We start from the raw sequence: 26390 nt of genomic DNA, 5'->3' as shown, positions 1-26390 counted from the left end.
CGAGATTCCCCTTGCAGGTCACTTAGGCCAGAATAAGACTTGGGACAGAATTGTTCCACACTTTCACTGGCCCCACATGTCCGAAGATACGAAGGAGTTTTGCCGCTCCTGTGTCACTTGCCAAGCCAGTGGTAAGTCAGGTGGCACGACAAAGGCCCCCCTCATACCACTACCAGTGGTGGGGGTACCCTTTGAACGGGTGGGGATCGACATTGTCGGACCAATGGAACCCCAGACAGCATCAGGGCACAAGTTTATACTGGTGGTGGTGGACCACGCCACCAGGTATCCTGAAGCTATTCCCCTTAGGACCACTACAGCACCTGTGGTGGCACGGGCCCTACTTGGAGTGTTCTCCAGAGTGGGCTTCCCTAAGGAGGTCGTCTCAGACAGAGGTGCAAACTTCATGTCGGGATATCTGACTGCTATGTGGAAGGAATGTGGTGTCAACTACAAGTTCACCACACCCTATCACCCACAATGCAATGGGCTTGTTGAGAGATTCAACAGGACCCTAAAAGGGATGATTCACGGACTACCTGAAAAGCTTCGGCGGAGATGGGATGTCCTGATACCCTGCCTCTTGTTCGCCTACAGAGAGGTCCCGCAGAAGGGGGTTGGCTACAGCCCTTTTGAGCTTCTGTTCGGACATCCTGTAAGGGGACCCCTTTGTTTGGTAAAGGAAGGATGGGAGAGACCTCTCAGAAAGCCGGCATCAAATATTGTGGACTATGTGCTCGGTCTCCGCTCGCGGATGGCAGAGTACATGGAAAAGGCGTCTAAAAACCTGGAGGCGAGCCAAGAATTACAGAAAGCTTGGCACGACCAAAAGGCTGTCCTGACTGTGTACCAGCCTGGACAGAAGGTGTGGGTGCTGGAGCCAGTGGCCCCAGCAGCACTCAAAGACAAATGGTCTGGGCCCCACACGATCATTGAGCAAAAGGGAGAGGTCACCTACTTGGTAGACCTGGGAACTCCCCGGAGCCCCCACAGGGTGCTCCATGTAAACAGGCTCAAGACATATGTCGACAGGGAGGGCATGTGCTTGCTCATGGCCACAGATGAGGGACAGGAGGAGGAGAGTGACCCTCTCCCAGACCTGCTCTCTCAGAACCCTGACGATGGATCAGTAGATGGTGTTGTCTTTTGCGGCAGCCTCTCTGGACATCAACAAGAGGATTGTAAACAGGTTCTTCAATCCTTTTGACATATGTTCTCTCTGACACCCAGTCAGCCCAAGTGGTGTACCCATGAGGTCGACACTGGGGACAGTCTGCCCGTAAAGAGTAAAATCTATCGGCAACCTGATCATGTCAGAGACTGCATCAAGACAGAGGTGCAGAAAATGTTGGAGCTGGGAGTCATTGAACCCTCGGACAGCCCCTGGGCTAGTCCCGTAGTGCTCGTGCCGAAACCTCACACCCAGGGCGGTAAGAAAGAGATGAGGTTTTGCGTGGACTACAGAGGCCTCAATGCGGTCACTAAGACTGACGCCCACCCGATACCAAGAGCAGACGAACTTATCGACCGGTTGGCCTCGGCCAACTACTTAAGTACGTTTGACCTGACAGCTGGGTATTGGCAAATCAGGTTAGCTGAGGAGGCCAAGCCCAAAACAGCATTTTCTACCCCGGGTGGGCATTATCAGTTCGTGGTAATGCCCTTTGGTTTGAAAAATGCACCTGCCACCTTCCAAAGGCTGGTGAATCGAGTTCTCACTGGGTTGGACGACTTCTGTGCGGCGTATCTGGACGATATTGCTGTCTTTAGCTCCACCTGGGAGGATCACCTGGTCCACCTGAGGAAAGTGTTAGAGGCCCTGCAGAAGGCAGGCCTCACTATCAAGGCCACCAAGTGCCAGATAGGGCAGACACAGGTTGTATACCTGGGCCACCTTGTAGGTGGAGGCCAGGTTCAACCATTGGAGAGCAAAATACAGGCCATCCAGGACTGGGCTCCTCCAACCACCCAGACTCAGGTTCGAGCTTTCTTGGGCCTGACTGGTTATTACCGGAAATTTGTCAGAAATTATGGATCCATTGTGACCCCGCTAAACGACCTGACAAGTAGAAAGATGCCAAAAAAAGTTCAGTGGACAGCAAGCTGTCAGAAGGCATTCGATGACCTAAAGCAGGCCATGTGCACAGCACCTATCCTAAAGAGTCCAGACTACTCCAAACCATTCATTGTCCAAACAGACGCTTCGGAGCTGGGTGTGGGAGCTGTTCTATCGCAACTGAATTTTGATGGTCATGACCAGCCCATAGCTTTTATTAGCAGGAGGCTGACCCCCAGAGAGAAGAATTGGTCAGCTATTGAGAGGGAGGCCTTTGCTGTGGTTTGGGCCCTGAAGAAGTTGAGGCCATACTTGTTTGGCACTCACTTCAAGATTCAGACCGACCATAAGCCCCTCTTGTGGCTAAATCAAATGAAGGGTGAAAACCCCAAACTACTTAGGTGGTCCATTTCCCTACAGGGGATGGACTTCACAGTGGAGCATAGACCTGGCACTGATCATGGCAATGCAGATGGGCTCTCCAGGTATTTCCACTTAGAGCAAGAAGACTCACCTGGTCAAGGTTAGCTTATTGTCCCAAAGTTTGGGGGGGGTCATGTAGGAGAGTAGGGTCTGCAATCCTATGATCACCCAGATTTTTTGCTTTTGCTTCATTGGTTTACGACTTTCTCCGGCTGTGGGCCTGCCAATCAGACCCACAGCCTAGCTGTTCTCTCTCGAAATTAACACACATGTACATTAGGTGCATCCACTAATTGGAACTGGGCCGCCTTGTCAGTCCCTGTCTCAGCATACCACAGGTATCCAGGGCATCGGTGTACCCAGGGCCTACCAGGGGCTGAAGCATGTATTATGCCACCCCTGGAATGGCCGCCCAAATCTGACACAACTGGCTGCACGACAGCTGGGGCCACGTGGTGTAATCACCCGTTGCTGTAGGTGTAGTATTCCTACACCTAAACCCTAAAATGGACACATGGATTCCTATCAGTCACTCCTATAGCAGGCCTTATCAATCCTGAAGGCAGAGTGCCGGGAATCATGTGGGACGGTGCTCTGGCGCGAGCTGAGCCCGTCGACGGCTTGCGGAACCAAGTCCTAATAGCCGTTCCATGGTGACGCGGGCCAACTACTTTTAATGCATTATAATCCTTGCGGTTATTTGCTAACTTTGGCATCACATCACCTACACATGTCGAGTAAGGTGTCATACGAATGGGAATACGAACCCCTCGCCAGTCCTGGCGACGGGGTTAGCATTCCCCCCTTTTAGAGGGACACGACATGGAAGTAACCTTGAACCCCGGTTAAAGTTGACTCAAGCCTCAGCATCACAAAATGGATGCTGCCACCAGACACAAGTCTGACCTCCTGCTGCTGGGGGACCTTCCAGCAAGGGGAGCTTGGACAAAGGGTTTCCTGTCGAGGGCGGTGTTAGCACCATCCCAGACAGGGTTTGTGTATCCCAGGTAGGCAGGGCTGAAAGGAAGGTGATTGCAAGTGGCACCCCGGTGCTCACTGTGCATAGCCCGGCTCAAACCAGTTTCGGGGGCACACCAGCCCCTGAGCTGGCGCGAAGCCGGACAAAGGATAGGGGTGTAACCACCCCCCTCCTGGCTCCACCCATAGGTAGAACCTAGTCACGGGCCAGCCCCTTTTTCTTAGAATAAAGGTAGGAGCGAGTCCCCTTCCCAAATTGGATAATCAGATAATCGGATAACTCCGAATCACGAACCACTTTCCACGAAAGGAACTCTTGACTATTTCTGAAGACTCTCCCTTGTGGCTAAGGAGTAGCCACCCTGCACCAGCAGGCACCACCTAAGCGCTTGCGGTTTGCTGTACGTCTCCTACGGATCAAGACTGCCCAGCTCGACGAGACCCGAGTTCCCTGCCATCTCTGACCTTTTACCTACCTCATCAGCCCAGCTGAGAGTCGTAGGTGTGACGAGACCTGCGGGACCGGCTATCTTCAGAACCTGCACGACGCTTATCTAGCACGCCCACCGAGGGACCCTCGAGTGAGTGCACCTAGGGTTTGAGAAGCCCTAAAACCCTGAGCAGCTCCAGCATCGAAGTCTGTCTCCCCAGCATCCACGAGATCTGCGTGGGGGCCCTTCCGCTTCTTGCTGTTCCCCGCGTTGTCCGACCACTTGCCGACCGGCTTGTGGCCCTCTTCACGACGCTCCAAGATTATTTGCATCACCGGTCTGGTTGCTCCAGACTGGCTCTTGCTCCCCTTCAACAGAGGAGTACCACGGACCCTCCTGGTCCACTCCCGACGCCATCTGGACTCCCCCGCTTGGGTTGCCACTGCCAAGATCCGCTGCCCCTTCCTGGGCCCAGCATCATCGACAGCAGACACCTTCGTGGGACAGCTCGCCCTCCATCCTGGTCGCCGCCGCGCCTCCCGGTCCGAGGAACAGCCGAGTCCGACGTCACCCACTCACCTGGTCGAGGTGACTTCAGCCGGTACCCCCCTGGTACCCACACGATCGCTGGCTAGCGGTTGAGAACTGAGTCCCCTCTGCTTTCAGGTTTCCTTCACCACCGATCCAGGCTTGGATCGCTCTGAACATCGTCACTGGTCGCCTGCCAGCAACTTCTTCTTTCAGGCTCCTGAGACTACACGAGGACTCCCGACATCTTGCCGAACTTCACGCAGCCGCAGCCTCCGGGCTAGGTAACTCGAGCATCTCGGTGCTCCATCGCAGGTTCGCTCTACAAGTGTCCAGTTCCTTTTTCGTTTAGTCCCACTGATCGGAACACTCCGGAATCAGTACCTCCAGACTCTAACCATTCGCATTTCACTGTTAGTGTAGATGGTTTCTCGTGCCCCTCGGGCATTTGTGTAAATTGTGCAACTGAAGTATTTTCCTAAGAGTTTTGTAGTGTGCTTAGCTCCCTGACTCATAAAGAGCCAGGGTAGTCTTGTTATAAATAAATATCCTTTTATTTTCATAACAACTTGTGTGGAGTCCTTTCACTTGGTGTTCAAGGGGTATATGTGATGGTAAACAGCTGGCTTAACACGCCCTCTAGAGTTTAGCCTAAGACTGCTCGTATCCACGCTACTAGGATAGCTGGTCTATAAGGTTGACTTACAACCAATCATCAATAAGGGTCGTTTGGAATGATACACAGTGATCACTAGAATAGTGAGCACTACATATCAGGCCAACTTCTCACAGGGGAGCCCGCGGGACCATGTCTCTTCCCCCTAGGCACGCTAGAACCATGGCGGCCGGTTCCCACCCTTGTTGTTCCTGCTCGTATTCTTCCTGTTCTTCGGAGATTTGTTCTCCCCCCAGGGCGGCGGCAGCTACCTGGCGGGGTCTCGGAGTTTGGTTCTGTGGACAGTTCGGGTCATTGGCATAGTGGCCGACTCGCTGGCATCGGTGACACGTGACATTGGCTCGGAACCCCGGGCGCATCGGGGGGTTGCCCCGGCTGGCCGGGGGCGGGGTGCTGGCAGCGGGAGCGGCCGGGACGGTGTTAGACGGACCGGGAGGGTCGGCCGAGGACAAGGGGAGAGGTCTCCGGGGAGAGCCGTCTCCAGCGATCGTACAGATGAATAACTTCCCCCCCACAGATATACACCACACAAGGATAAGATTCAGCGTTCTTTATAGGTGATTTCTTAAGGTACGATGAAATGGTACAAGGAGGTCTGGACTCAGGGGTCCCCTCTATTCGAGTCTCTTGGTTTGGGGAAAGGGGGTAGCGGGACAGTCTGGTTACCAGTCTGGTAGCTGAGAGGGTATGGTGGATAGCTCACAATCCTCGAGCTCGGTGTTCTAGCTTGGACGGGCCGCGGCAGCGCCAGCAGGTCCCGGTGAAGATGGTCGTTACACGGTCCGCGGCAGCGCCAGCAGGTCCCGGTGAAGATGGTCGTTACACGGTCCGCGGCAGCGCCAGCAGGTCCCGATGAAGATGGTCGTTACACGGTCCGCGGCAGCGCCAGCAGGTCCCGATGAAGATGGTTGTTACACGGTCCGCGGCAGCGCCAGCAGGTCCCGATGAAGATGGTCGTTACACGGTCCGCGGCAGCGCCAGCAGGTCCCGATGAAGGTGGTCGTTACAACGGTCCGCGGCAGCGCCAGCAGGTCCCGACGAGGATGGATGTTGCAGAAGGCCGCGGCAGCGCCAGCAGGCAGGACGATAGTTCACAAGGCAGGGCTACGGCAGCGCCAGTAGCCCGTCAAGGATGAGTTCTCTCGGTGTCTCTCGACTCCAGGATACAACGGAGGAGGCATTCTGATCGTACCATTTTTTCATGTCCTCCTGACTGGCCTCGAGGTTCGCTTTTGCCATTTCCCTGAAGCGCCGGGTCTGATTGCGTAGTGCCAGGAGGTACTTGAAGACGTCTGGGGGGATCTTTAGGGGGGCCATCTCCCAACCTTCTTTGACTAGGCTGAGGGGCCCTCGCACAGGGTGCCCGTACAGGAGTTCGAAAGGGCTAAAGCCGAGGGACTTCTGGGGAACTTCTCGATAGGCGAAGAGGAGGCACGGGAGTAGTACATCCCACTGGCGACGGAGGGGCTCTTCCAATCCCCCAATCATTCCCTTGAGTGTGCGGTTGAATTGCTCAACTAGTCCGTTCCCTTGAGGGTGATAGGGGGTCGTGAATCGGTAGGTGACCCCGCACTGTTGCCAGAGGGACTTCATATATTTCGAGATAAAGTTTGTGCCTCGGTCGCTGATGACTTCTCGGGGGAAGCCCACCCGGGAGAAGATCCCCATTAGGGCCCGGCCGACCACCGGAGCTGTTACAGTTCGCAGGGGCACAGCCTCGGGGTAGCGGGTGGCGTGGTCCACCAGTACCAGGATGAACCGATGTCCTTGTGCTGTGCGGGGGTCCAGGGGCCCCACAATGTCTATTCCTACCCTCTCGAACGGGGTGGTGACCACTGGGAAGGGTTGCAGAGGGGCTTTGAGCTTACGGCCGCTCTTCCCGCTGGCCTGGCACGTGGGGCAGGACCGGCAGTGGTTGAGGACGTCGTTCCGCATCTTCGGCCAGAAAAAGTGGGTCACCAGGCGACTGTAGGTTTTGTCCTGGCCCAGGTGTCCAGCCAGGGGAACATCGTGGGCCAAAGTTAGTAGGAAGTCTCTGAAACAGAGGGGCACCACCAGCACTCGACTGGCCCCTAACTCTGCGATTCTTTGTTCACTGTATAGCAGGTCGTTATCCCAATAGACCCAATGGGTTCCGGTGGAGTCCCCTGCGCTCTGGGCGCTGGCTTGCTGGCGGAGTCCCTCGAGGGAGGGGCAGGTCTTCTGTTCCTGGCGGAACTGTTCCTGGGTGGGCCCCCCTTCTTGACGCCACTGAGCCAGGCCGGGAAGGTCCTGGGGCTGGGCGACCCCTTCGGGCGTTGACTCGGGGGGGTCGGTATAGCCGTTGTCCTCTACTGGAGCGACCGGGGGAGGAGGTGCTGGCCATTCTGGTTCTTCTGGTCGGGGGACGGCACGGGCGGCCATGGACCGGGTGGTTACGCAGGCCCAGTCCGGGAGGCCCAGCATCCCCAGGTGCTCTCTTCTTTCGACGGCAGCCCACGGGGAACTCTCAAGGTCATTCCCCAGGAGACAGTCCACGGAGGCATCATCCCGGACCGTCACCTTCAACATGCCGGAGACCCCTCCCCATTCGAAGGGGACGCAGGCCATCCGACACAGACTTTCGGAATTGTCGGCTGAGCGGACGGGGCAGAGAATGTTCGGCAGGATCTGCTCTGGTTTCACCAGGTGACAGCGGACGGCCGTCACACTGGCCCCTGTGTCACGTAGGGCTTCGGCCCGGCGCCCATTAATGTTCACCCACTGGCCATATTTCCGGGTGTTGGCGGGTAGGGGAGCCCGCGGGACCATGTCTTTTCCCCCTAGGCACGCTAGAACCATGGCGGCCGGTTCCCACTCTTGTTGTGCCTGCTCATATTCTTCCTGTTCCTCGGAGATTTGTTCTCCCCCCAGGGCGGCGGCAGCTACCTGGCGGGGCTTTGGCGTTTGGTTCTGCGGGCAGCTCGGGTCATTGGCGTAGTGGCCGACTCGCTGGCATCGGTGACACGTGACGTTGGCTCGGAACCCCGGGCGCATCGGGGGGTTGCCCCGGCCGGCCGGGGGTGGGGTGCTGGCCGCGGGAGTGGCCGGGATGGTGTCTCTCCCTCGCCCCTGGCCTCCTCCTCCTCCTCGGGGACGGTGCTGACCTTGGTGGTTTCGGTTTTGCTCGTGTGGCCCTCTCCGGCCCACTCGGGTGCTTTCCCACCGGTCAGCTTCGGCGGCGAGTTGCCGTGGGTCAGTCAATTTACTGTCGAGGAGGTGCTGCCTGAGCTCGACGAAGCAGTTGTTAGACAGGTTCTCCCACACCATAAGATTAAAGAGTTGCTCGTAGGTCGTTACGTGGCTTCCCTTGATCCAACCCTCGAAGGCTCGGCTGAAATAGTTGACGTATTCTACCCAAGTTGTACCCGGGATCCGGGTGCAGTCTCGGAACCTCTGGTGGTACATTTCGGGTGTGAGCCCATATCGGGTGAGGAGGGCAGCCTTCATGTGGTCATAGGATGACATCTGATGATCTGGGAGCTGTAGTAGGGCATCGCGGCCTTCGTTGACGAACCTCCCCCATAGGCCGGCTCCCCAGTCACTCCGATCGATCCGGTGGGAGGTCATGGCGATCTCGTAGGCTTTGAACCACTGTTGTATGTCGTCCTCTCGGACATACTCTCGGACAACATCCTTGGGGATGTGGACTTTCTTCTCGGTTGCTCCCGGGGTGTGCGGTCGCTCAGGCACCCCCGGTTCTTTATTCTGTTTCCGAAGTTCTATTTCCGCCAGTTTGCGCTCGTGTTCGAATGTTAGTCTTTTTTCTTCGAGCTCTCTCTGCCTCTGTTTTTCTTCCCGTTCTTCTCGGAGCCGCAGATGTTCTAGATTTAGTTTTTGCTCGGCTAACTTTAGTTCACCGTCCATCTTGAGTCGTGCCATTTCCAACTCATGTAATCTGGTTCTTTCTCTTTCTTGGATCTCTCCCTGCGAGAGGCCCGTTCCCCGCTCCTCGGGAGCTGTGGCGTTCCCCTCTGGTGCTACACCGTTTTGGTCGGGGGATCCGGCGACCCCGGTTTCCGCCCACGACTCAAGGGCGTGCTTCAAATCGTCTTTGGTACTCAGGCCGGTGGTAGCAATGCCTAGTTCCATGCAGAATTGTTTAAGTTCGCGATGGCTATACTCTTCCAATTTATCCATCTGGAATTTCTCGGTGGAACCGCTCTCTTTGGTTGACATCGTGGTTTTGTCGTGGGGTGAGCTACTCTCTGTACGATTACGCGTTGATTCGGATCCCGCCGCTGCCACCAATGTTAGACGGACCGGGAGGGTCGGCCGAGGACAAGGGGAGAGGTCTCCGGGGAGAGCCGTCTCCAGCGATCGTACAGATGAATAACTTCCCCCCCACAGATATACACCACACAAGGATAAGATTCAGCGTTCTTTATAGGTGATTTCTTAAGGTACGATGAAATGGTACAAGGAGGTCTGGACTCAGGGGTCCCCTCTATTCGAGTCTCTTGGTTTGGGGAAAGGGGGTAGCGGGACAGTCTGGTTACCAGTCTGGTAGCTGAGAGGGTATGGTGGATAGCTCACAATCTTCGAGCTCGGTGTTCTAGCTTGGACGGGCCGCGGCAGCGCCAGCAGGTCCCGGTGAAGATGGTCGTTACACGGTCCGCGGCAGCGCCAGCAGGTCCCGGTGAAGATGGTCGTTACACGGTCCGCGGCAGCGCCAGCAGGTCCCGATGAAGATGGTCGTTACACGGTCCGCGGCAGCGCCAGCAGGTCCCGATGAAGATGGTCGTTACACGGTCCGCGGCAGCGCCAGCAGGTCCCGATGAAGATGGTCGTTACACGGTCCGCGGCAGCGCCAGCAGGTCCCGATGAAGGTGGTCGTTACAACGGTCCGCGGCAGCGCCAGCAGGTCCCGACGAGGATGGATGTTGCAGAAGGCCGCGGCAGCGCCAGCAGGCAGGACGATAGTTCACAAGGCAGGGCTACGGCAGCGCCAGTAGTCCGTCAAGGATGAGTTCTCTCGGTGTCTCTCGACTCCAGGATACAACTGCCTTCCTGCTCTGGAGCTGCCCTAGTTATAGGTCTGGCGCCCTTTGATGTCCGGACCCTCGCACTTGGAGGTCGGGGGGTCCGGGCTGAGGGAGTCCAGACACCCAGCAGGGGGTGGAGCCAGCGCCTGGGGGAGCTGGAGGGTGATCGGCACCTGGCGGGGGAGAGCCCTCGACGCTTCTTTCTCCCATTGACCTGCCAAGTGGTCCGTTCACCTCCTGGGTGGATGGTGGTGCCGGGATGTCGGGGCCGGCCAGGCCCAGGGTTAGGGTCGGGCTGAGGCCGCGCGGCCTCGTGGTGCAGTGTCCAAGATGGCGGCTGATCCGGCCGGGGGAGCCGGTAGTGGTTCGGCCCCATGATACATGGATGTCCGGGGGCAGGAGTTCCGTTGGGAGACGGGGTGCGGGTTGCCCTTGGGGGTAACACCTGGGAGTCCGGGGGTTGGGCCCTGTCGTGCGGGGAGGGAGCAAGCCCTTCATGTGGCCTGTCCAACAGACGGTGTCTCTTCCTCGTCCCTGGCCTCCTCCTCCTCCTCGGGGACGGTGCTGACCTTGGTTGTTCCGGTTCTGTTCGTGCGGCCCTCTCCGGCCCACTCGGGTGCTTTCCCACCGGTCAGCTTCGGCGGCGAGTTGCCGTGGGTCAGTCAATTTACTGTCGAGGAGGTGCTGCCTGAGCTCGACGAAGCAGTTGTTAGAGAGGTGCTCCCACACCATGAGATTAAAAAGTTGCTTGTAGGTCGTTACGTGGCTTCCCTTGATCCAACCCTCGAAGGCTCGGCTGAAATAGTTGACATATTCCACCCAAGTTGTATCCGGGATCCGGGTGCAGTCTCGGAACCTCTGGCGGTACATTTCGGGTGTGAGCCCATATCGGGTGAGGAGGGCAGCCTTCATGTGGTCATAGGATGACATCAGATGGTCTGGGAGCTGTAACAGGGCATCGCGGCCTTCATTGACGAACCTCCCCCATAGACCGGCTCCCCAGTCACTTCGATCGATCCGGTGGGAGGTCATGGCGATCTCGTAGGCCTTGAACCACTGTTGTATGTCGTCCTCTCGGACATACTCTCGAACGACATCCTTGGGGATGTGGACTTTCTTTTCTGTCGCTCCCGGGGTGCGCGGTCGCTCGGGCACCTCCAGTTCTTTGTTCTGCTTCCGTAGGTCTATTTCTGCCAGTTTGCGCTCGTGTTCGTACGCTAATCTCTTTTCTTCGAGCTCTCTCTGCCTCTGTTTTTCTTCCCGTTCTTCTCGGAGCCGCAGATGTTCTAGGTTCAGTTTTTGTTTGGCTAATTTTAGTTCACCGTCCATTATGAGCCGTGCCATTTCTAGCTCATGTAGTCTGCTTTTTTCTCTCTCTTGGATCTCTTCCTGCGAGAGACCCGTTCTTCGCTCCTCGGGAGCCGTGGTGTTCCTCTCTGATGCTGCAATGTTTTGGTCCGGGGATCTCGCGGCCCCGGTTTCTGCCCACGACTCAATGGCGTGCTTGAAATCGTCTTTGGTACTCAGGCCGGTGGTAGCAATGCCTAGTTCAATGCAGAATTGTTTCAATTCACGATGGCTGTACTCTTCCAATTTCTCCATCTGGAATTTCTCGGTGGATCCGCTCTCTTTGGTTGACATTGTGGTTTCGTCGTGCGGTGAGCTACTCTCTGTACGATTACACGTTGATTCGGATCGCGCCGCTGGCCACCAATGTTAGACGGACCGGGAGGGTCGGCCGAGGACAAGGGGAGAGATCTCCGGGGAGAGCCGTCTCCAGCGATCGTACAGACGAGTAACTTCCCCCCCACAGAGGTACACCACACAAAGATAAGGTTTAACGTTCTTTATAAGCAATCTTTAGGTACGATAGAATGGTACAAGGAGGTCAGGACTCAGGGGTCCCCTCGATTCTAGTCTCTTGGTTGGGAAAGGGGGTAGCGGGACAGTCTTGTTACCAATCTGGTAGATGCGATGATAGATGGATAGCTCACAATCCTCGAGCTCGGTGTTCTAGCTGGACGGGCCGCGGCAGCGCCAGCAGGTCCCGGTGAAGGTGGTCGTTACACGGTCCGCGGCAGCGCCAGCAGGTCCCGATGAAGGTGGTAGTTACAACGGTCCGCGGCAGCGCCAGCAGGTCCCAATGAAGGTGGTAGTTACAATGGTCCGCGGCAGCGCCAGCAGGTCCCGACGAGGATGGAGGATGCAGAAGGCCGCGGCAGCGCCAGCAGGCAGGATGATAGTTCACAAGGCAGGGCTACGGCAGCGCCGGTAGTCCGTCAAGGATGAGTTCTTCTCGGTGTCTCTCGACTCCAGGATACAACTGCCTTCCTGCTCTGGAGCTGCCCCAGTTATAGGTCTGGCGCCCTTTGATGTCCGGACCCTCGCACTTGGAGGTCGGGAGGTCCGGGATGAGGGAGTCCAGACACCCAGCAGGGGGGTGGAGCCAGCGCCCGGGGGAGCTGGGGGGCGATCGGCACCTGGCGGGGGAGAGCCATCGACACTTCTTTCTCCCATTGACCTGCCAAGTGGTCCGTTCACCTCCTGGGTGGATGGTGGTGCCGGGATGTCGGGGCCTGGCCAGGCCCAGGGTTAGGGTCGAGCTGAGGCCACGCGGCCTCGTGGTGCAGTGTCCAAGATGGCGGCCGGGCCGGGCGAGGGAGCCGGTAGTGGTTCGGCCCCATGATACAGAGATGTCCGGGGGCAGGAGTCCCGTCTGGAGACGGGGTGCGGGTTGTTTCTGTGGGTAACACCTGGAGGGCCGGGGCTCGGGCCCTGTCATGCGGGGAGGGAGCAAGCCCTTCATGTGGCCTGTCCAACACTCCCTCTACATTGTTGTGCTCGGAGGTCTAAGCTGTGGTGGCGTTTAGTGGAGAAGTGGTGTTTTCTGAGCTCTTGCCTCATTGGTTTATATTTGGGTCTGTTTCAATGAGGTGGTTGTGCTACTAAAGTGATAATGTTTCGGGCATTTTAGGCTGTATTGATATTACACTTCTAATTTGCAGTCACCATGGGACTCCCAGCTCAACAACAGGGAGTGCTTTAAGCATGGGAATCTACAAAACATATCAATGCTGGAAAACTACAGTTAGAGGTAAGTAACTCTTTTGTCACATCACGTCATTCTTTCGATCTGTAGTTCTCAACTGGGAAATATTGGAAAATATTTGTGGTGGAATTGTGAAGCTGTCTACAAGTCTTTATTCTTCATTAGACTGTATTACAATGGCCCAAAACAATTTCTGATGTTTCTTTCAGTCTTTATATATTCAGAGTCTCCATACATCTCTTTTCTGCCTTCTATTGTGCTTGGAGCGATGATGGTGGTTGTTGAGTGTTTTCCTGCTTACCTTGTGTGTGGTACTGGAGAGTGGAGAACAGCAAGGAACGTGCATTGTCAGCATGAGGCGGGGGAGAGCTGCTTCAGCCCCTCTTTGACTCGAACATAAATCTTTGTTTCTCCTTTCTCACCAGCACCAGAAATGGTGAAGGCTGACCCAGTGGGCTCTGCTGCAGATATCTGGGGTGTGGGAGTTATCACGTATATCATGTAAGTACTCCAGCACAGCAATGTCAGCATCTAGAACTGTTGTATACCTGGAAGATGCCACACCTGGCCTGCATAGCACCTCTTGTCTTTCTTAATAGTGTTATAATTAACCCTGACTGCTTAGAGTTGCTCATCTATATTATTATTGTTTTATTCACAGCAAATATAACATACATTGTGTAATATTAGTCCTGCTTTAATGTTTAAAAATAAAAGATAGCTATGCTTAGTAAAAATCATCACTGGGCCCCATTATGAGTAGCCTGGAGAGGTATCCTTAGGGCGTCTTTCCTGGTGTTTCTGTGGCCATATATCGAGTCTTCAAAGTCCAGACTGGATAAATATAGGCCCACAAATACGAGAGCCACCTGCAGCGCTACAGGGCGGCAGGCAGTGGCTGTGCCTGATCCCCGCCCACCCACCTGCATAGGAGCATGGCTGAAGTAAACCCTGCCCCCTTCCTCCTGCACACTCCCACCCCTTCCTCCTGCACACTCCCGGCCCCTTCCTCCTGCATGCTCCCGCCCCTTCCTCCTGCATGCTCCCACCCCTTCCTCCTGCACGCTCCCACCCCTTCCTCCTGCACACTCCCGCCCCTTCCGCCTGCACGCTCCCGACCCTTCCGCCTGCACGCTCCCGACCCTTCCTCCTGCACACTCCCGCCCCTTCTTCCTGCACACTCCCGCCCCTTCCTCCTGCACGCTCCCACCCCTGACTCCTGCATGCTCCAGACCCTGCCTGCTCCCGCCCGTGCCTCCTGCACGCTCCCGACCCTTCCTCCTGCACGCTCCCGCCCCTCCCTCCTGCACGCTGCCGCCCCTTCCTCCAGCACTCTCCGCCCCTGACTCCTGCACGCTCTCACCCCTTCCTCCTGCACGCTCTCGCCCCTTCCTCCTGCACGCTCCTGCCCCTTCCTCCTGCACGCTCCTGCCCCTTCCTCCTGCACGCTCCTGCCCCTTCCTCCTGCACGCTCCCGCCCCTTCCTCCTGCACGCTCCCGCCCCCTTCCTCCTGCATGCTCCCGCCCCTTCCTCTTGCTTGCTCGCGCCCCTTGCTCTTGCATGCTCGCGCCTCTTCCTCTTGCATGCTCGCGCCCCTTCCTCTTGCATGCTCCCGCCCCTTCCTCCTGCACGCTCCCGACCCTTCCTCTTGCATGCTCCAGCACCTGCCCCCTGCACGCTCCCGCCCGTGCCTCCTGCACGCTCCCACCCCTCCCTCCTGCATGCTCCCACCCCTTCCTCCTGCACGCTCCTGCCCCTTCCTCCTGTACGCTCCCACCCCTGACTCCTGCATGCTCCCGCCCCTCCCTCCTGCACGTTCCTGCCCTTTCCTCCTGCACACTCCCACCCCTGACTCCTGCATGCTCCCGCCCCTTCCTCCTGCATGCTCCCGCCCCTTCCTCCTAAATGCTCCCGCCCCTTCCTCCTGCACGCTCCCGCCCCTTCCTCCTGCACGCTCCCTCTCCTTCCTCCTGCACGCTCCCTCTCCTTCCTCCTGCACGCTCCTGCCGCTTCCTCCTGCACGCTCCTGCCCCTTCCTCATGCACGCTCCCGCCCCTTCCTCCTGCACGCTCCCGTCCCTTCCTCCTGAACGCTCCCGCGCCTTCCTCCTGCACGCACCCGCCCCTGCCTCCTGCACGCCCCTGCGCGCTCCCACCCCTCCCCCCTGTATGCTTCCACCCCTCCCTCCTGCACTCCTCTGCCTTCTGCACGCTCCCACCCCTTCCTCCTGCACGCTCCCACCCCTTCCTCCTGAACGCTCCCATCCCTCCCTCCTGCACGCTCCCGACCCAGCCTCGTGCATGCTCCCACCCCTGCCTCCTGCACGCTCCTGCCCCTGCATCCTGCATGCTCCCGCCCCTGCCTCCTGCACCCTCCTGCCCCTTCCTCCTGCACGCTCCCGCCGCTCCCTCCTGCATGCCCCTGCCCCTTCCTCCTGCACGCTCCCGCCCCTTCCTCCTGCACCCTCCTGCCCCTTCCTCCTGCACGCTCCCGCCCTCCTTCATGCCCCTGCCCCTTCCTCCTGCACGCTCCTGCCCCTTCCTCCTGCACGCTCCTGCCCCTGCCTCCTGCACGCTCCTGCCTCCTGCACGCTCCCGCCCCTGCCTCCTGCGTGCTCCTGCCCCTTCCTCCTGCACGCTCCCACCCTTTCCTCCTGCACGCTCCCGCCCTTGCCTCCTGCTTGCTCCCACCCCTTCCTCCTGCATGCTCCCGTCCCTTCCTCCTGCATGCTCCCACCCCTGCCTCCTGCACGCTCCGGCCCCTTCCTCATGCACGCTCCCACCCCTTCATCCTGTACGGTCCTGCCCCTGCCTCCTGCATGCTCCCGCCCCGCCTCCTGCACGCTCCTGACCCTTCCTCCTGCGCTCTCTCGCCCTTTCCTACCGCACGCTCCCGCCCCTGCACGCTCCCACCCCTTCCTCCTGCACGTTCCTGCCCCTTCTTCCTGCACGCTCCCACCCCTGCCTCCTGCCCGCTCCCACCCCTGCCTCCTGCCCGCTCCCACCCCTGCCCGCTCCCTCCCCTGCCTCCTGCATGCTCCCGCCCCTTCCTCCTGCACTCTCCCGCCCCTTCCTTCTGCATGCTACCGCCCCTTCATCCTGCACGCTCCTGCCCCTTCCTCCTGCACGTCCCTTTCCTCCTGCACGCCCCCTTCCTCCTGCACGCTCCTGCCCCTTCTTCCTGCATGCTCCCGCCCCTGCCTCCTGCACGCTCCTGCCCCTGTATCCTGCACGCTCCCGCCCCTGCCTCCTGCACCCTCCTGCCCCTTCCTCCCGCATGCTCCTGCCCCTTCCTCCTGCACGCTCCCGCCCCTTCCTCCTGCACGCTCCCGCCCCTTCCTCCTGCAAGCTCCTGCCCCTGCCTCCTGCATGCTCCCGCCCCTGCCTCCTGCGTGCTCCTGCCCCTTCCTCCTGCACTGTACCGCCCTTTCCTCCTGCATGCTCTCGCCCTTGCCTCATGCTTGTTCCCGCCCCTTCCTCCTGCATGCTCCCGCCCCTGCCTCCTGCATGCTCCCGCCCCTGCCTCCTGCGTGCTCCTGCCCCTTCCTCCTGCACGCTCCTGCCCCTTCCTCCTGCACTCTCTCGCCCTTTCCTCCTGCACGCTCCCGCCCCTGCCTCCTGCACGCTCCCACCCTTTCCTCCTGCACGTTCCCACCCCTTCCTCCCGCACGTTCCCACCCCTTCCTCCCGCACGCTCCCGCCCCTTCCTCCTGCACGCTCCCGCCCCTTCCTCCTGCACGCTCCCGCCACTTCCTCCTGTACGCTCCTGCCCCTTCCTCCTGCACGCTCCCACCCCTTCCTTCTGCACGCTCCCACCCCTTCCTTCTGCATGCTCCCGCCCCTTCCTCCTGCACGCTCCTGCCCCTTCCTCCTGCACGTCCCCTTCCTCCTGCACGCCCCCGCCCCTTCTTCCTGCACGCTCCTGCCCCTTCCTCCTACACCCTCCCGACCCTTCCTCCTGCACGCTCCCGCCCCTTCCTCCTGCACGCTCCCGCCCCTTCCTCCTGCACGCACCCGCCCCTTCCTCCTACCCATTGGCAACAGTTATTAAAAAAACACCTGCAGCATTTTCCACGTGCTTCAATCTGATTATAACTGGCCCAGTGAGTAAACCCTGAATATCGACCGCTCCATATCGATCTGACACAATAGCAAGGACGAAATATCAGTAAAGAAATATCGACAGGTAAGTAAGCATAGTTGTCTGTACCTAACTCCACATCTGCTCTTTGCCAGATGCACTTACCTGTTGATATTTTGTCCCTCAATCTGTTGCCCTTGATATTCTTCAAGCACAGTCTTCTGGGGGTCGATATTCAGCGGGGCAGTCCTAGCCCCGAACTCCTGTGTTTTGTGAGTACGGGAACGCTGAGGCAGTGCAAGCGCCCTGCAGCTCCCCCATTACCCTCACCAATAAGATTACAGAAGGCTTCCCACTGCCAGCCTAAAGCCCCATCTGCTCTGAGATGCCCTACACATGTGCCTTCCACACAGCAAACCCCCCCCCCGCCCCCCAGGTTCTCCTTTACTACCTTCTAGAACCAGTGGTAAATGAGTATTATTCCTCATGGAAAAGGGAATACTTTGAGGAATTTGATCGGAAAAAATTGTCTCTGGATGATTATTCCCCATAATTGAAAATGTACTTTTATTTACCTCGTTCTGTTGGGTGTCACCACACGTACCAGTGTTTACAGGTGCATAGTTTGCACCACCATAGTACTATGCATCATATATTTGAGACCTATACGTAGTAGTCTATCCACCTGATTTGGTGACCGCCAACTTCAGCCAAAGAGGTGAGGAGACAGAGCTACAGTTCCCCAAGAGGCTCAGGAGCTCAGATTTTCGACTGCATGCAACTGAGTGGAAAGAAATGATTGGAGCTCTGATGTATTTATTTCTGTGCTTGGTCAGTTCTTCCAGGGAATTTCATTATGGTACTAGAATATAGAAACAAATACCATACAGGGGTATATTTACTAACTTTTAGTGCCATGTTTGTGTCACAACAGTAATGTCAAATGATGCTAAATCTTTTTCTAAAAATTTACTTTCCAGCTCCAAACTTATTTAGCGCTAGAAAATCACTCTAAAGTAGCGCAAAGGTGTACCATGGGTGGTGTATGGGCGTTCCCACACAACCACCCAAAGTTTGAGATGCAAAACCCTATTTACTTAAAAAAGTAAACAGGGTTTTGCGGCTAGAAACAGCACCCATTTCTGATAGACGATATCACAGAGATTCACTTTTATTTCGCCTTTATTTCTGACTTTGCATGTGTGCTGCACTGTGCAGCACACATACAAAGTGGGGAAAGTGTAAAACGTAGTCTACACATAGTATTTTGTGCTGAAAGGGTACCCTTCAAGTACAAAACCTATGCTAAACTCACAGAGACACCTTTGCACTATGGTGCAAAAGTGTGTGTTGGAAAGGCGTTCGCCGGAGGGGGGTTCGATGCACGTCTTGCCCACCCCTTTGACCCACCTCTCCCAAGTAGGCCGAACCAGGCGCGCGCACCCTGAGATACACTACGAACAGAGTGACACCACACGTATTCTTTGTAGGACGATAGGTTCTTTTATCGATGATTTCAAGGGATCTTTATGATCCAAGATGCAGGCAGTACAGCAGTGACACAACGTACCACAAATCAGTCGTGGGGAATGGGGGTAGCGGGACAGTCTTTCAAGATAGTGTCTCTGCGAAATACCCTGCGGAAAGCTCACAATCCTCGAGCTGGAGGGTGTCGTGTCTCTGGGCGATCTCTTACCGAGACGTCCTCAAGGGGAGCGCCGCGAGTCTCTCAGCAGGCACAGGTGGTCGGAGTTCGGGAGCCGCGATTCCGTCAGCAGGGCTCAGATGGTTCAATAGCTGGGGGCCGCGAGTCACTCAGCAGGCCTAGGTGGTTCAGTGTTCGGGAGCCGCGACCTCGTCCGCAGGGCTCAGATGGTTCAATAGCAAGAGGCCGCGAGTCACTCAGCAGGCCCAGGTGACTTCAGCATTCAGGAGCCGCGACAGCGTCTGCAGGCTCGGATGGTTCCAGGTCTTCTCTGCACTCGTTTCTCCGGCACCCCTTGTTATACTCCGCTGGTTCTTTGAAGTCCGGAGTGCTCGCAGAGGGGGGACTGGGGTGACGGAGGGGGTTCGGCGGGATTTCCTGCCGCTCACTTCCTTGGTCTTTTCAGGTGGGTCTGGGAGGGACCCCAGACGCTCGGCAGGGGAGGCGCCTGCTCCCCAGGGGCCTGGTGGCCGATCGAGTCCTCCCGGGGAAGGCGACCCGAGGTGTGACTGGGCTGGCGCCTCTGGGTCTGGCTCGAGGATTCCCGCTCCCTCGGTTGGACATGCGTGGTAGGGTGTTGAGTCTGTCAGGCCTCTGGCCGGCCCGCGGATCGGGGGTGGCTGGGGCAGCCGGCGTCGGAGATGTCGTGTCTTGAGGGTGGTTGCAGGTGGGCTGGATGATGGAGAGGGCAACGCCGTGAGGCCGGTCTCACACGCGTCCCCCCAGCTGAAAGGCGTGGAGAACTACCCATCCACTGGGGGGTTCTCCTCGCCGAAGCGGAAGAACCGGGACAGGCCGTCGGCGTTGGCATGATCCGTCCCGGGGCGATGTTCGACAGTGAAATCCATCCCTTGGAGAGAGATGGACCATCGTAGTAGCTTGGGGTTCTCCCCCCTCATCTGCATTAGCCACCGCAAGGGCCGGTGGTCCGTCTGTACTCGAAAATGGGTTCCGAACAAGTAGGGCCGTAGTTTCTTGAGGGCCCAGACTACGGCAAAGGTCTCTCGTTCTATAGTACTCCAACGCTGCTCTCGCGGCAGCAGCCTTCGGCTGATGAAGGCGATGGGCTGATCAATGCCCTTGTCGTCGAACTGCGAGAGCACAGCCCCGATGCCGTGTTCGGATGCGTCGGTCTGGACCACAAACTCTTGGGAGTAGTCGGGGGCCTTGAGTACGGGGGCGGTGCACATGGCGGTTTTCAAGGCGTCGAACGCCTGCTGGCACGGGGTGGTCCACTGCACCTTCTTCGGGAGCTTTTTGGAGGTCAACTCTGTGAGGGGCCCCGCGATACTACCATAATTTTTAATGAACCTCCGGTAGTACCCCGTAAGGCCCAGGAAGGCCCGAACCTCTGTCTGCGTGGTGGGGGGCTCCCAGGACTTGATGGCGTCGATCTTCGGCTGGAGAGGGGCGACCTGGCTGCTGCCCACCTGATGCCCCAGGTAGACCACGGAGCCTTGCCCGAGCTGGCATTTGCTGGCTTTCACTGTTAGGCCTGCTTGGCGCAGGGCCATTAGTACTTGTCGGAGGTGCTGGAGATGCTCGTGCCATTGAGAGCTGAATACGACGATGTCGTCAAGGTACGCTGCGCTGAACTCCTCGAGTCCGGCCAGGACCTTGTTCACCAACCGCTGGAACGTGGCTGGGGCGTTTTTCATCCCGAACGGCATGACCCTGAAGCGGTAGTGGCCATCTGGCGTGGAGAAGGCAGAGCGCTCTTTCGCTCCCTCCGTGAGAGCAATCTGCCAGTATCCGCAGGTCAGGTCGAAAGTACTGAGGAACCGGGCGGCCCCCAGGCGGTCGATGAGCTCGTCGGCTCGGGGAATAGGGTGAGCGTCTGCGCGGGTGACCGCATTGAGCCCCCGATAGTCCACACAGAATCTTAGTTCGGGGGCGACCCCTGGGGAAGCCGCCTTCGGGACCAGAACCACCGGGCTGGCCCAGGGGCTGTCGGAGGGTTCGATTACTCCCAGGGTGAGCATCTTTTGTACCTCGGTCTTGATGCAGGTGCGGACCCGGTCAGGCACCCGGTAGGCTCGGTGTCTCACAGGCGGGCTGTCACCGGTGTCCACGTCGTGGACACACCAGTCGGTAACCCTTGGAATGAGGGAGAAGAGGTCTGCGAATTGTCTGAGCAGCTGGCGGCAGTCATCGGACTGCTGGGGAGTGAGGGTGGTCGACAGTTTCACTCCCTCCACGGAACCATCCAGTTCCTTAGCGCACAGGAGGTCGGGCAGGGGTTCGGTGTCTTCTTCCGCCCCATCATCGGTGGCCAGCAGCAAACTTAATTCCGTCCTCACAAAGTGGGGCTTGAGACGGTTCACGTGGAGGACCCGGAGGGGGTTCCGTGGGGACTGTACATCGACCAGATACGTGGCCTGGCTCTTCCGCTCGACCACCTTGAAGGGACCAGTCCATTTGTCTTGTAGGGCGCAGGGTTTCACCGGAGCCATGACCCAAACCTGCTGGCCCGGCTGGAACTCGACCAGGGTTGCGTTCTGGTCATACCAGCGCTTCATTTCTTCTTGGCTGGCCTCGAGGTTAGCCTCTGCTAGTTCTCTGAACTTCCTCGTCTGGTTGCGGAGCGCCAGGATGTAGCGGAACACATCAGGGGGTGTCCCCCGGGGGCTTGTCTCCCAGCCCTCTTTGACCAGGCTCAGGGGCCCTCGGACTGGATGTCCGTACAGCAGTTCGAAGGGGCTGAACCCCAGAGACTTTTGGGGGACTTCTCGGTATGCGAACAGGAGGCAAGGGAGGAGGACGTCCCATTTCCGGCGCAGGGGCTCTTCGAGGCCCAGGATCATTCCCTTCAGGGTTCGGTTGAAGCGTTCCACTAGGCCGTTGCCCTGGGGATGGTAGGGGGTCGTGAACTTATACGTGACTCCGCACTGCTGCCACAGGGACTTCATGTAGCGGGATATAAAGTTAGTGCCGCGATCACTCACAACCTCGCGGGGAAATCCGACACGGGAGAAGATCCCCATGAGAGCCCGGCCCACTACGGGAGCCGTCACGGTGCGGAGGGGGATGGCCTCGGGGTAGCGGGTGGCATGGTCCACCAGGACAAGGATGAATCTGTGGTCCTGGGCAGTCTTCGGATCCAGGGGTCCCACGATGTCGATGCCGACCCGCTCGAACGGGGTACTCACAACGGGGAACGGTTGTAAGGGAGCTTTGCGTTTTCCGCCACTCTTCCCACTGCCCTGGCATGTGAGGCAGGATTTGCAGTGTACTTCTACATTCGCTCGCATCTTGGGCCAATAGAAGTGGGTAACCAATCGCTGATATGTCTTGTCTTGGCCCAAGTGTCCTGCCAAGGGTACATCGTGGGCCAGGCCCAGGAGGAGGCTCCGGAACCGCAGGGGTACCACCAGTACCCGTGCTGCGCCTAGCTCGGCGGACTTTTGCTCGCTGTATAGGAGGCCATTGTCCCAATAGATCCAATGGGTTCCGGTTCGGTCACCAGCGGCCTGGGCTTCGGCTTGTTGTCTAAGTCCCTCGAGGGAGGGGCAGGTGGCCTGTTCCTGGCAGAACTCTTCGTGGGAGGGCCCCCCTTCACAGCGCCACTGGGCCATCTCGGGCAGTTCTTCGAGCTCCGTCAGGGCCTCTGGGGCGGAAGGTTCCGGTCCTTCCCCCGGGTTAGTGTCTCCTTCTCCCTCGGAAGGAGGGTTGTCTGCTTCTGGTAGGGGGTCCCGGCTCTCGGGGATAGTGTTCGGTAAGAGGGATTCACCGCCCTTGGAGAGAGGCAATCGTGCGGTCATGGAGCGTGTGGTGGCGCAGACCCATTCTGGTAGGCCCATCATCTCCAGGTGGGCTCTTCGTTCTACTTGCTCCCACGGGGAACTCTCCAGGTCGTTGCCCAGGAGGCAGTCTACGGGCTGCGAGGTCCGGACCGCTACCTTCAGTTCTCCGGAGACCCCTCCCCACTCGAAGGGCACCAGCGCCATCTGGCAGAGGCTCTCCGAATTGTCGGAGGATACGACCGGACAGAGGGCCCCGGTTAGGATCTGGTCTTCTGAAATTAGGCTGCGGTGGACCGCGGTGACACTCGCCCCGGTGTCGCGAAGGCCCTCGACTCGGTGGCCGTTGATGGTCACCTGCTGTCGGTATTTTTCTGTGTTGGCGGGCAAGGGTGTCCCGGGGACCTTTTCTCGATCACCAAGGGAGACCAGGGCCATGGCCGCCGGTTCCCATTCCTCGGGGTCTTCCATCTCTTCCCCCAGAGCCACGGAGGCCATCTGCCGGGCCGTGGGGCTGGTCGTTGTGGTTCGCTGATACTGGGGACACTGTGGGTCATTGGCGTAGTGTCCGGGCTGTTGGCAGCGGAAGCAGGTGATCCTAGCTCGTGGACCTGGTCGTCCTGGGGCTCCGGTGCTGGCTGGAGACTGTGCCGAACCCGCCGCTGGTGGGCTGCTGGGGGGGCTGGTTGAGGACCCCCCGGGGAAGTCTCTTGGTCGGCCGTGGTTCCCTCCGCCCCTCTGGCGGGGGGGGCCTTGACTGTGGCGGCCGTAGTCCCCCACGGGGCCCCGGGTGGCCCGGGTGTTCACCCAACGATCAGCCTCAGCAGCCAGCTTCCGAGGGTCGGTGAGTATACTGTCCAGGAGATGCTGGCGCAGTTCTATAAAGCAATTGGCCGCTAAATGTTCCCAGGCAATCAGATCGAACAGTTCTTCGAAGGTGGAGACCTTGCTGCCCTTGATCCACCCATCCAAGGCTCGGCTGTAAAAGTTCACGTATTCTACCCACGTGGTGCCCGGTATCTTCTTGCAATCTCGGAACCGTTGTCGGTACATTTCGGGGGTGAGTCCGTACCGGCCCACGAGGGCTTCCTTCATGTGGCTGTAGGAGTTCATGACCGTGGAGGGCAGATCTAGCAGAGTGTCTCTTCCTTCGCTTAAGAACCGGCCCCATAGGCCAGCCCCCCAATCCTTCTGCGGGACTCGGTGAGAGGTCATGGCGACTTCGTAGGCCTTAAACCACTGCTGGATATCATCGTTCTTGTAATACTCCTTTACCACATCCTTGGGGATGTGAACTTTGGTTTCCCCGGTGGGAGCGGACGGTGGATTCCCGGGTGGCTGTGACTTTTCGTTTCTAGCCCGCCACTCAATCTCCTTCAGGCCGCGTTCATGTTCTAGCTGGAGTTTCTTTTCGTCGTGCTCCCTTTGGAGTCTCTTCTCTTCGAGTTCCCCTTGTGGCCGTAACTGCTCGACGGCCAACTTCTTCTCTGCCAGTTTTATTTCTCCCTCGATTTTTAGTTTTGCCAGTTCAAGTTCGTGGTTGCGGCTTCTCTCTCGGTCCGCTAGTTCCTCGGGGGACAGGTTCCCCTCTGGCCCGTTGTTTCTCGCCGGGATGCTTGGTGGTTCATGGGTAGAGTCTCCTTCCGTTTGGGTCGGGGGTGCCCCCGTCTCGACCCAGGCTTTCAGTACTTTCTGGAAGTCTTCCTTTGTGCTTAGTCCGGTGGTAGCGATGCCAAGGTCTTTGCAAAACTGTTTTAATTCTCTATGCGTGTAATAGTCCAATTGATCCTCTCGGAACGGTGAGCTTATTTCGGTACCTGCGGCACCCAGGGAGGTTTCTCCTTCCATCTCTGTTTGGTAGTGCGTCAGTCGTTCACTGCACGCTCTCTTTCGGTGTCGGCTCGGATCCCGTCGTCTGCCACCAAATGTTGGAAAGGCGTTCGCCGGAGGGGGGTTCGATGCACGTCTTGCCCACCCCTTTGACCCACCTCTCCCAAGTAGGCCGAACCAGGCGCGCACACCCTGAGATACACTACGAACAGAGTGACACCACACGTATTCTTTGTAGGACGATAGGTTCTTTTATCGATGATTTCAAGGGATCTTTATGATCCAAGATGCAGGCAGTACAGCAGTGACACAACGTACCACAAATCAGTCGTGGGGAATGGGGGTAGCGGGACAGTCTTTCAAGATAGTGTCTCTGCGAAATACCCTGCGGAAAGCTCACAATCCTCGAGCTGGAGGGTGTCGTGTCTCTGGGCGATCTCTTACCGAGACGTCCTCAAGGGGAGCGCCGCGAGTCTCTCAGCAGGCACAGGTGGTCGGAGTTCGGGAGCCGCGATTCCGTCAGCAGGGCTCAGATGGTTCAATAGCTGGGGGCCGCGAGTCACTCAGCAGGCCTAGGTGGTTCAGTGTTCGGGAGCCGCGACCTCATCCGCAGGGCTCAGATGGTTCAATAGCAAGAGGCCGCGAGTCACTCAGCAGGCCCAGGTGACTTCAGCATTCAGGAGCCGCGACAGCGTCTGCAGGCTCGGATGGTTCCAGGTCTTCTCTGCACTCGTTTCTCCGGCACCCCTTGTTATACTCCGCTGGTTCTTTGAAGTCCGGAGTGCTCGCAGAGGGGGGACTGGGGTGACGGAGGGGGTTCGGCGGGATTTCCTGCCGCTCACTTCCTTGGTCTTTTCAGGTGGGTCTGGGAGGGACCCCAGACGCTCGGCGGGGGAGGCGCCTGCTCCCCAGGGGCCTGGTGGCCGATCGAGTCCTCCCGGGGAAGGCGACCCGAGGTGTGACTGGGCTGGCGCCTCTGGGTCTGGCTCGAGGGTTCCCGCTCCCTCGGTTGGACATGCGTGGTAGGGTGTTGAGTCTGTCAGGCCTCTGGCCGGCCCGCGGATCGGGGGTGGCTGGGGCGGCCGGCGTCGGAGATGTCGTGTCTTGAGGGTGGTTGCAGGTGGGCTGGATGATGGAGAGGGCAACGCCGTGAGGCCGGTCTCACAGTGTGTCTGTGGAGCACTGTTGGAAGGCGTTCCCCGGGGAGGCTGCGGAATGGGTTCCTGACCACCCTGAGGCCCACCTTTCCCAGAATTAGGCCGAGCAAGAGCAGGGAGGCCCTTCCTGGAAGGGTCTCGCACCTAGGATCGCACGCGCTGTGCTTACTCTCTCTTCGGATAGAGGGACACCACACAGTAGGTCGTTATAAGGCAAATAGCTTTTATCGGTAGTTGTCAGGGATCTTTATGATCCGGCAGGCAGGTGCAGAATTAATGCCACAAGCGGCAGCGATCTTGTAATGACGGGGAAAGGGGTAGCGGGACAGTCTTTCAATCAGTGTCTCTGCGAGGTATCCGGCGCACAGCTCTCAATCCTTGAGCTGAGGGGATGTTGCTTCTCTCGGCAATCTCTGCCGATTCTCGTGGGGGGAGCGGGCTGCGAGTCACTCAGCAGGCACCGGAGAGTCGTAGTTCAGGGAGCTGCGACGGCGTCAGCAGTGCTCAGATGGTTCAGAATTCGAGGAGCCGCGACGGCGTCAGCAGGGCTCAGATGGTTCAGCGTTCGGGGAGCCGCGACGGCGTCAGCAGGGCTCAGGTGGTTCAGAGTTCGGGGAGCCGCGACGGCGTCAGCAGGGCTCAGATGGTTTCAGAGTTCGGGTAGCGTTCTTCTGTTTCGGTGAGCGATCGAGCCGCGACCAGGTCAGCAGGCTCTCGTCAGTCCAGGTCTTCT

At 58.3% G+C, this 26390-nt stretch overlaps 1 protein-coding gene across 3 annotated transcripts in view; it reads left to right on the top strand.

Moving 5' to 3' along the window:
• Nucleotides 1-26390, top strand: part of SPEG (striated muscle enriched protein kinase) — a 1671639-nt gene that overhangs the window by 1544317 nt on the left and 100932 nt on the right. For all 3 annotated transcript variants that reach the window (XM_085650107.1, XM_085650106.1, XM_085650108.1), the window contains one exon: nt 13570-13645. In XM_085650107.1, the coding sequence (XP_085506233.1) occupies nt 13570-13645 (76 nt within the window). The remainder of the gene's footprint in view (nt 1-13569; nt 13646-26390) is intronic.

The sequence above is a fragment of the Triturus cristatus genome, chromosome 3_2 (genome assembly GCF_964204655.1).
Source record: "Triturus cristatus chromosome 3_2, aTriCri1.1, whole genome shotgun sequence".
NCBI classification, from domain to species: domain Eukaryota; kingdom Metazoa; phylum Chordata; class Amphibia; order Caudata; family Salamandridae; genus Triturus; species Triturus cristatus.
This window is presented reverse-complemented; position numbering and strand designations above follow the sequence as displayed.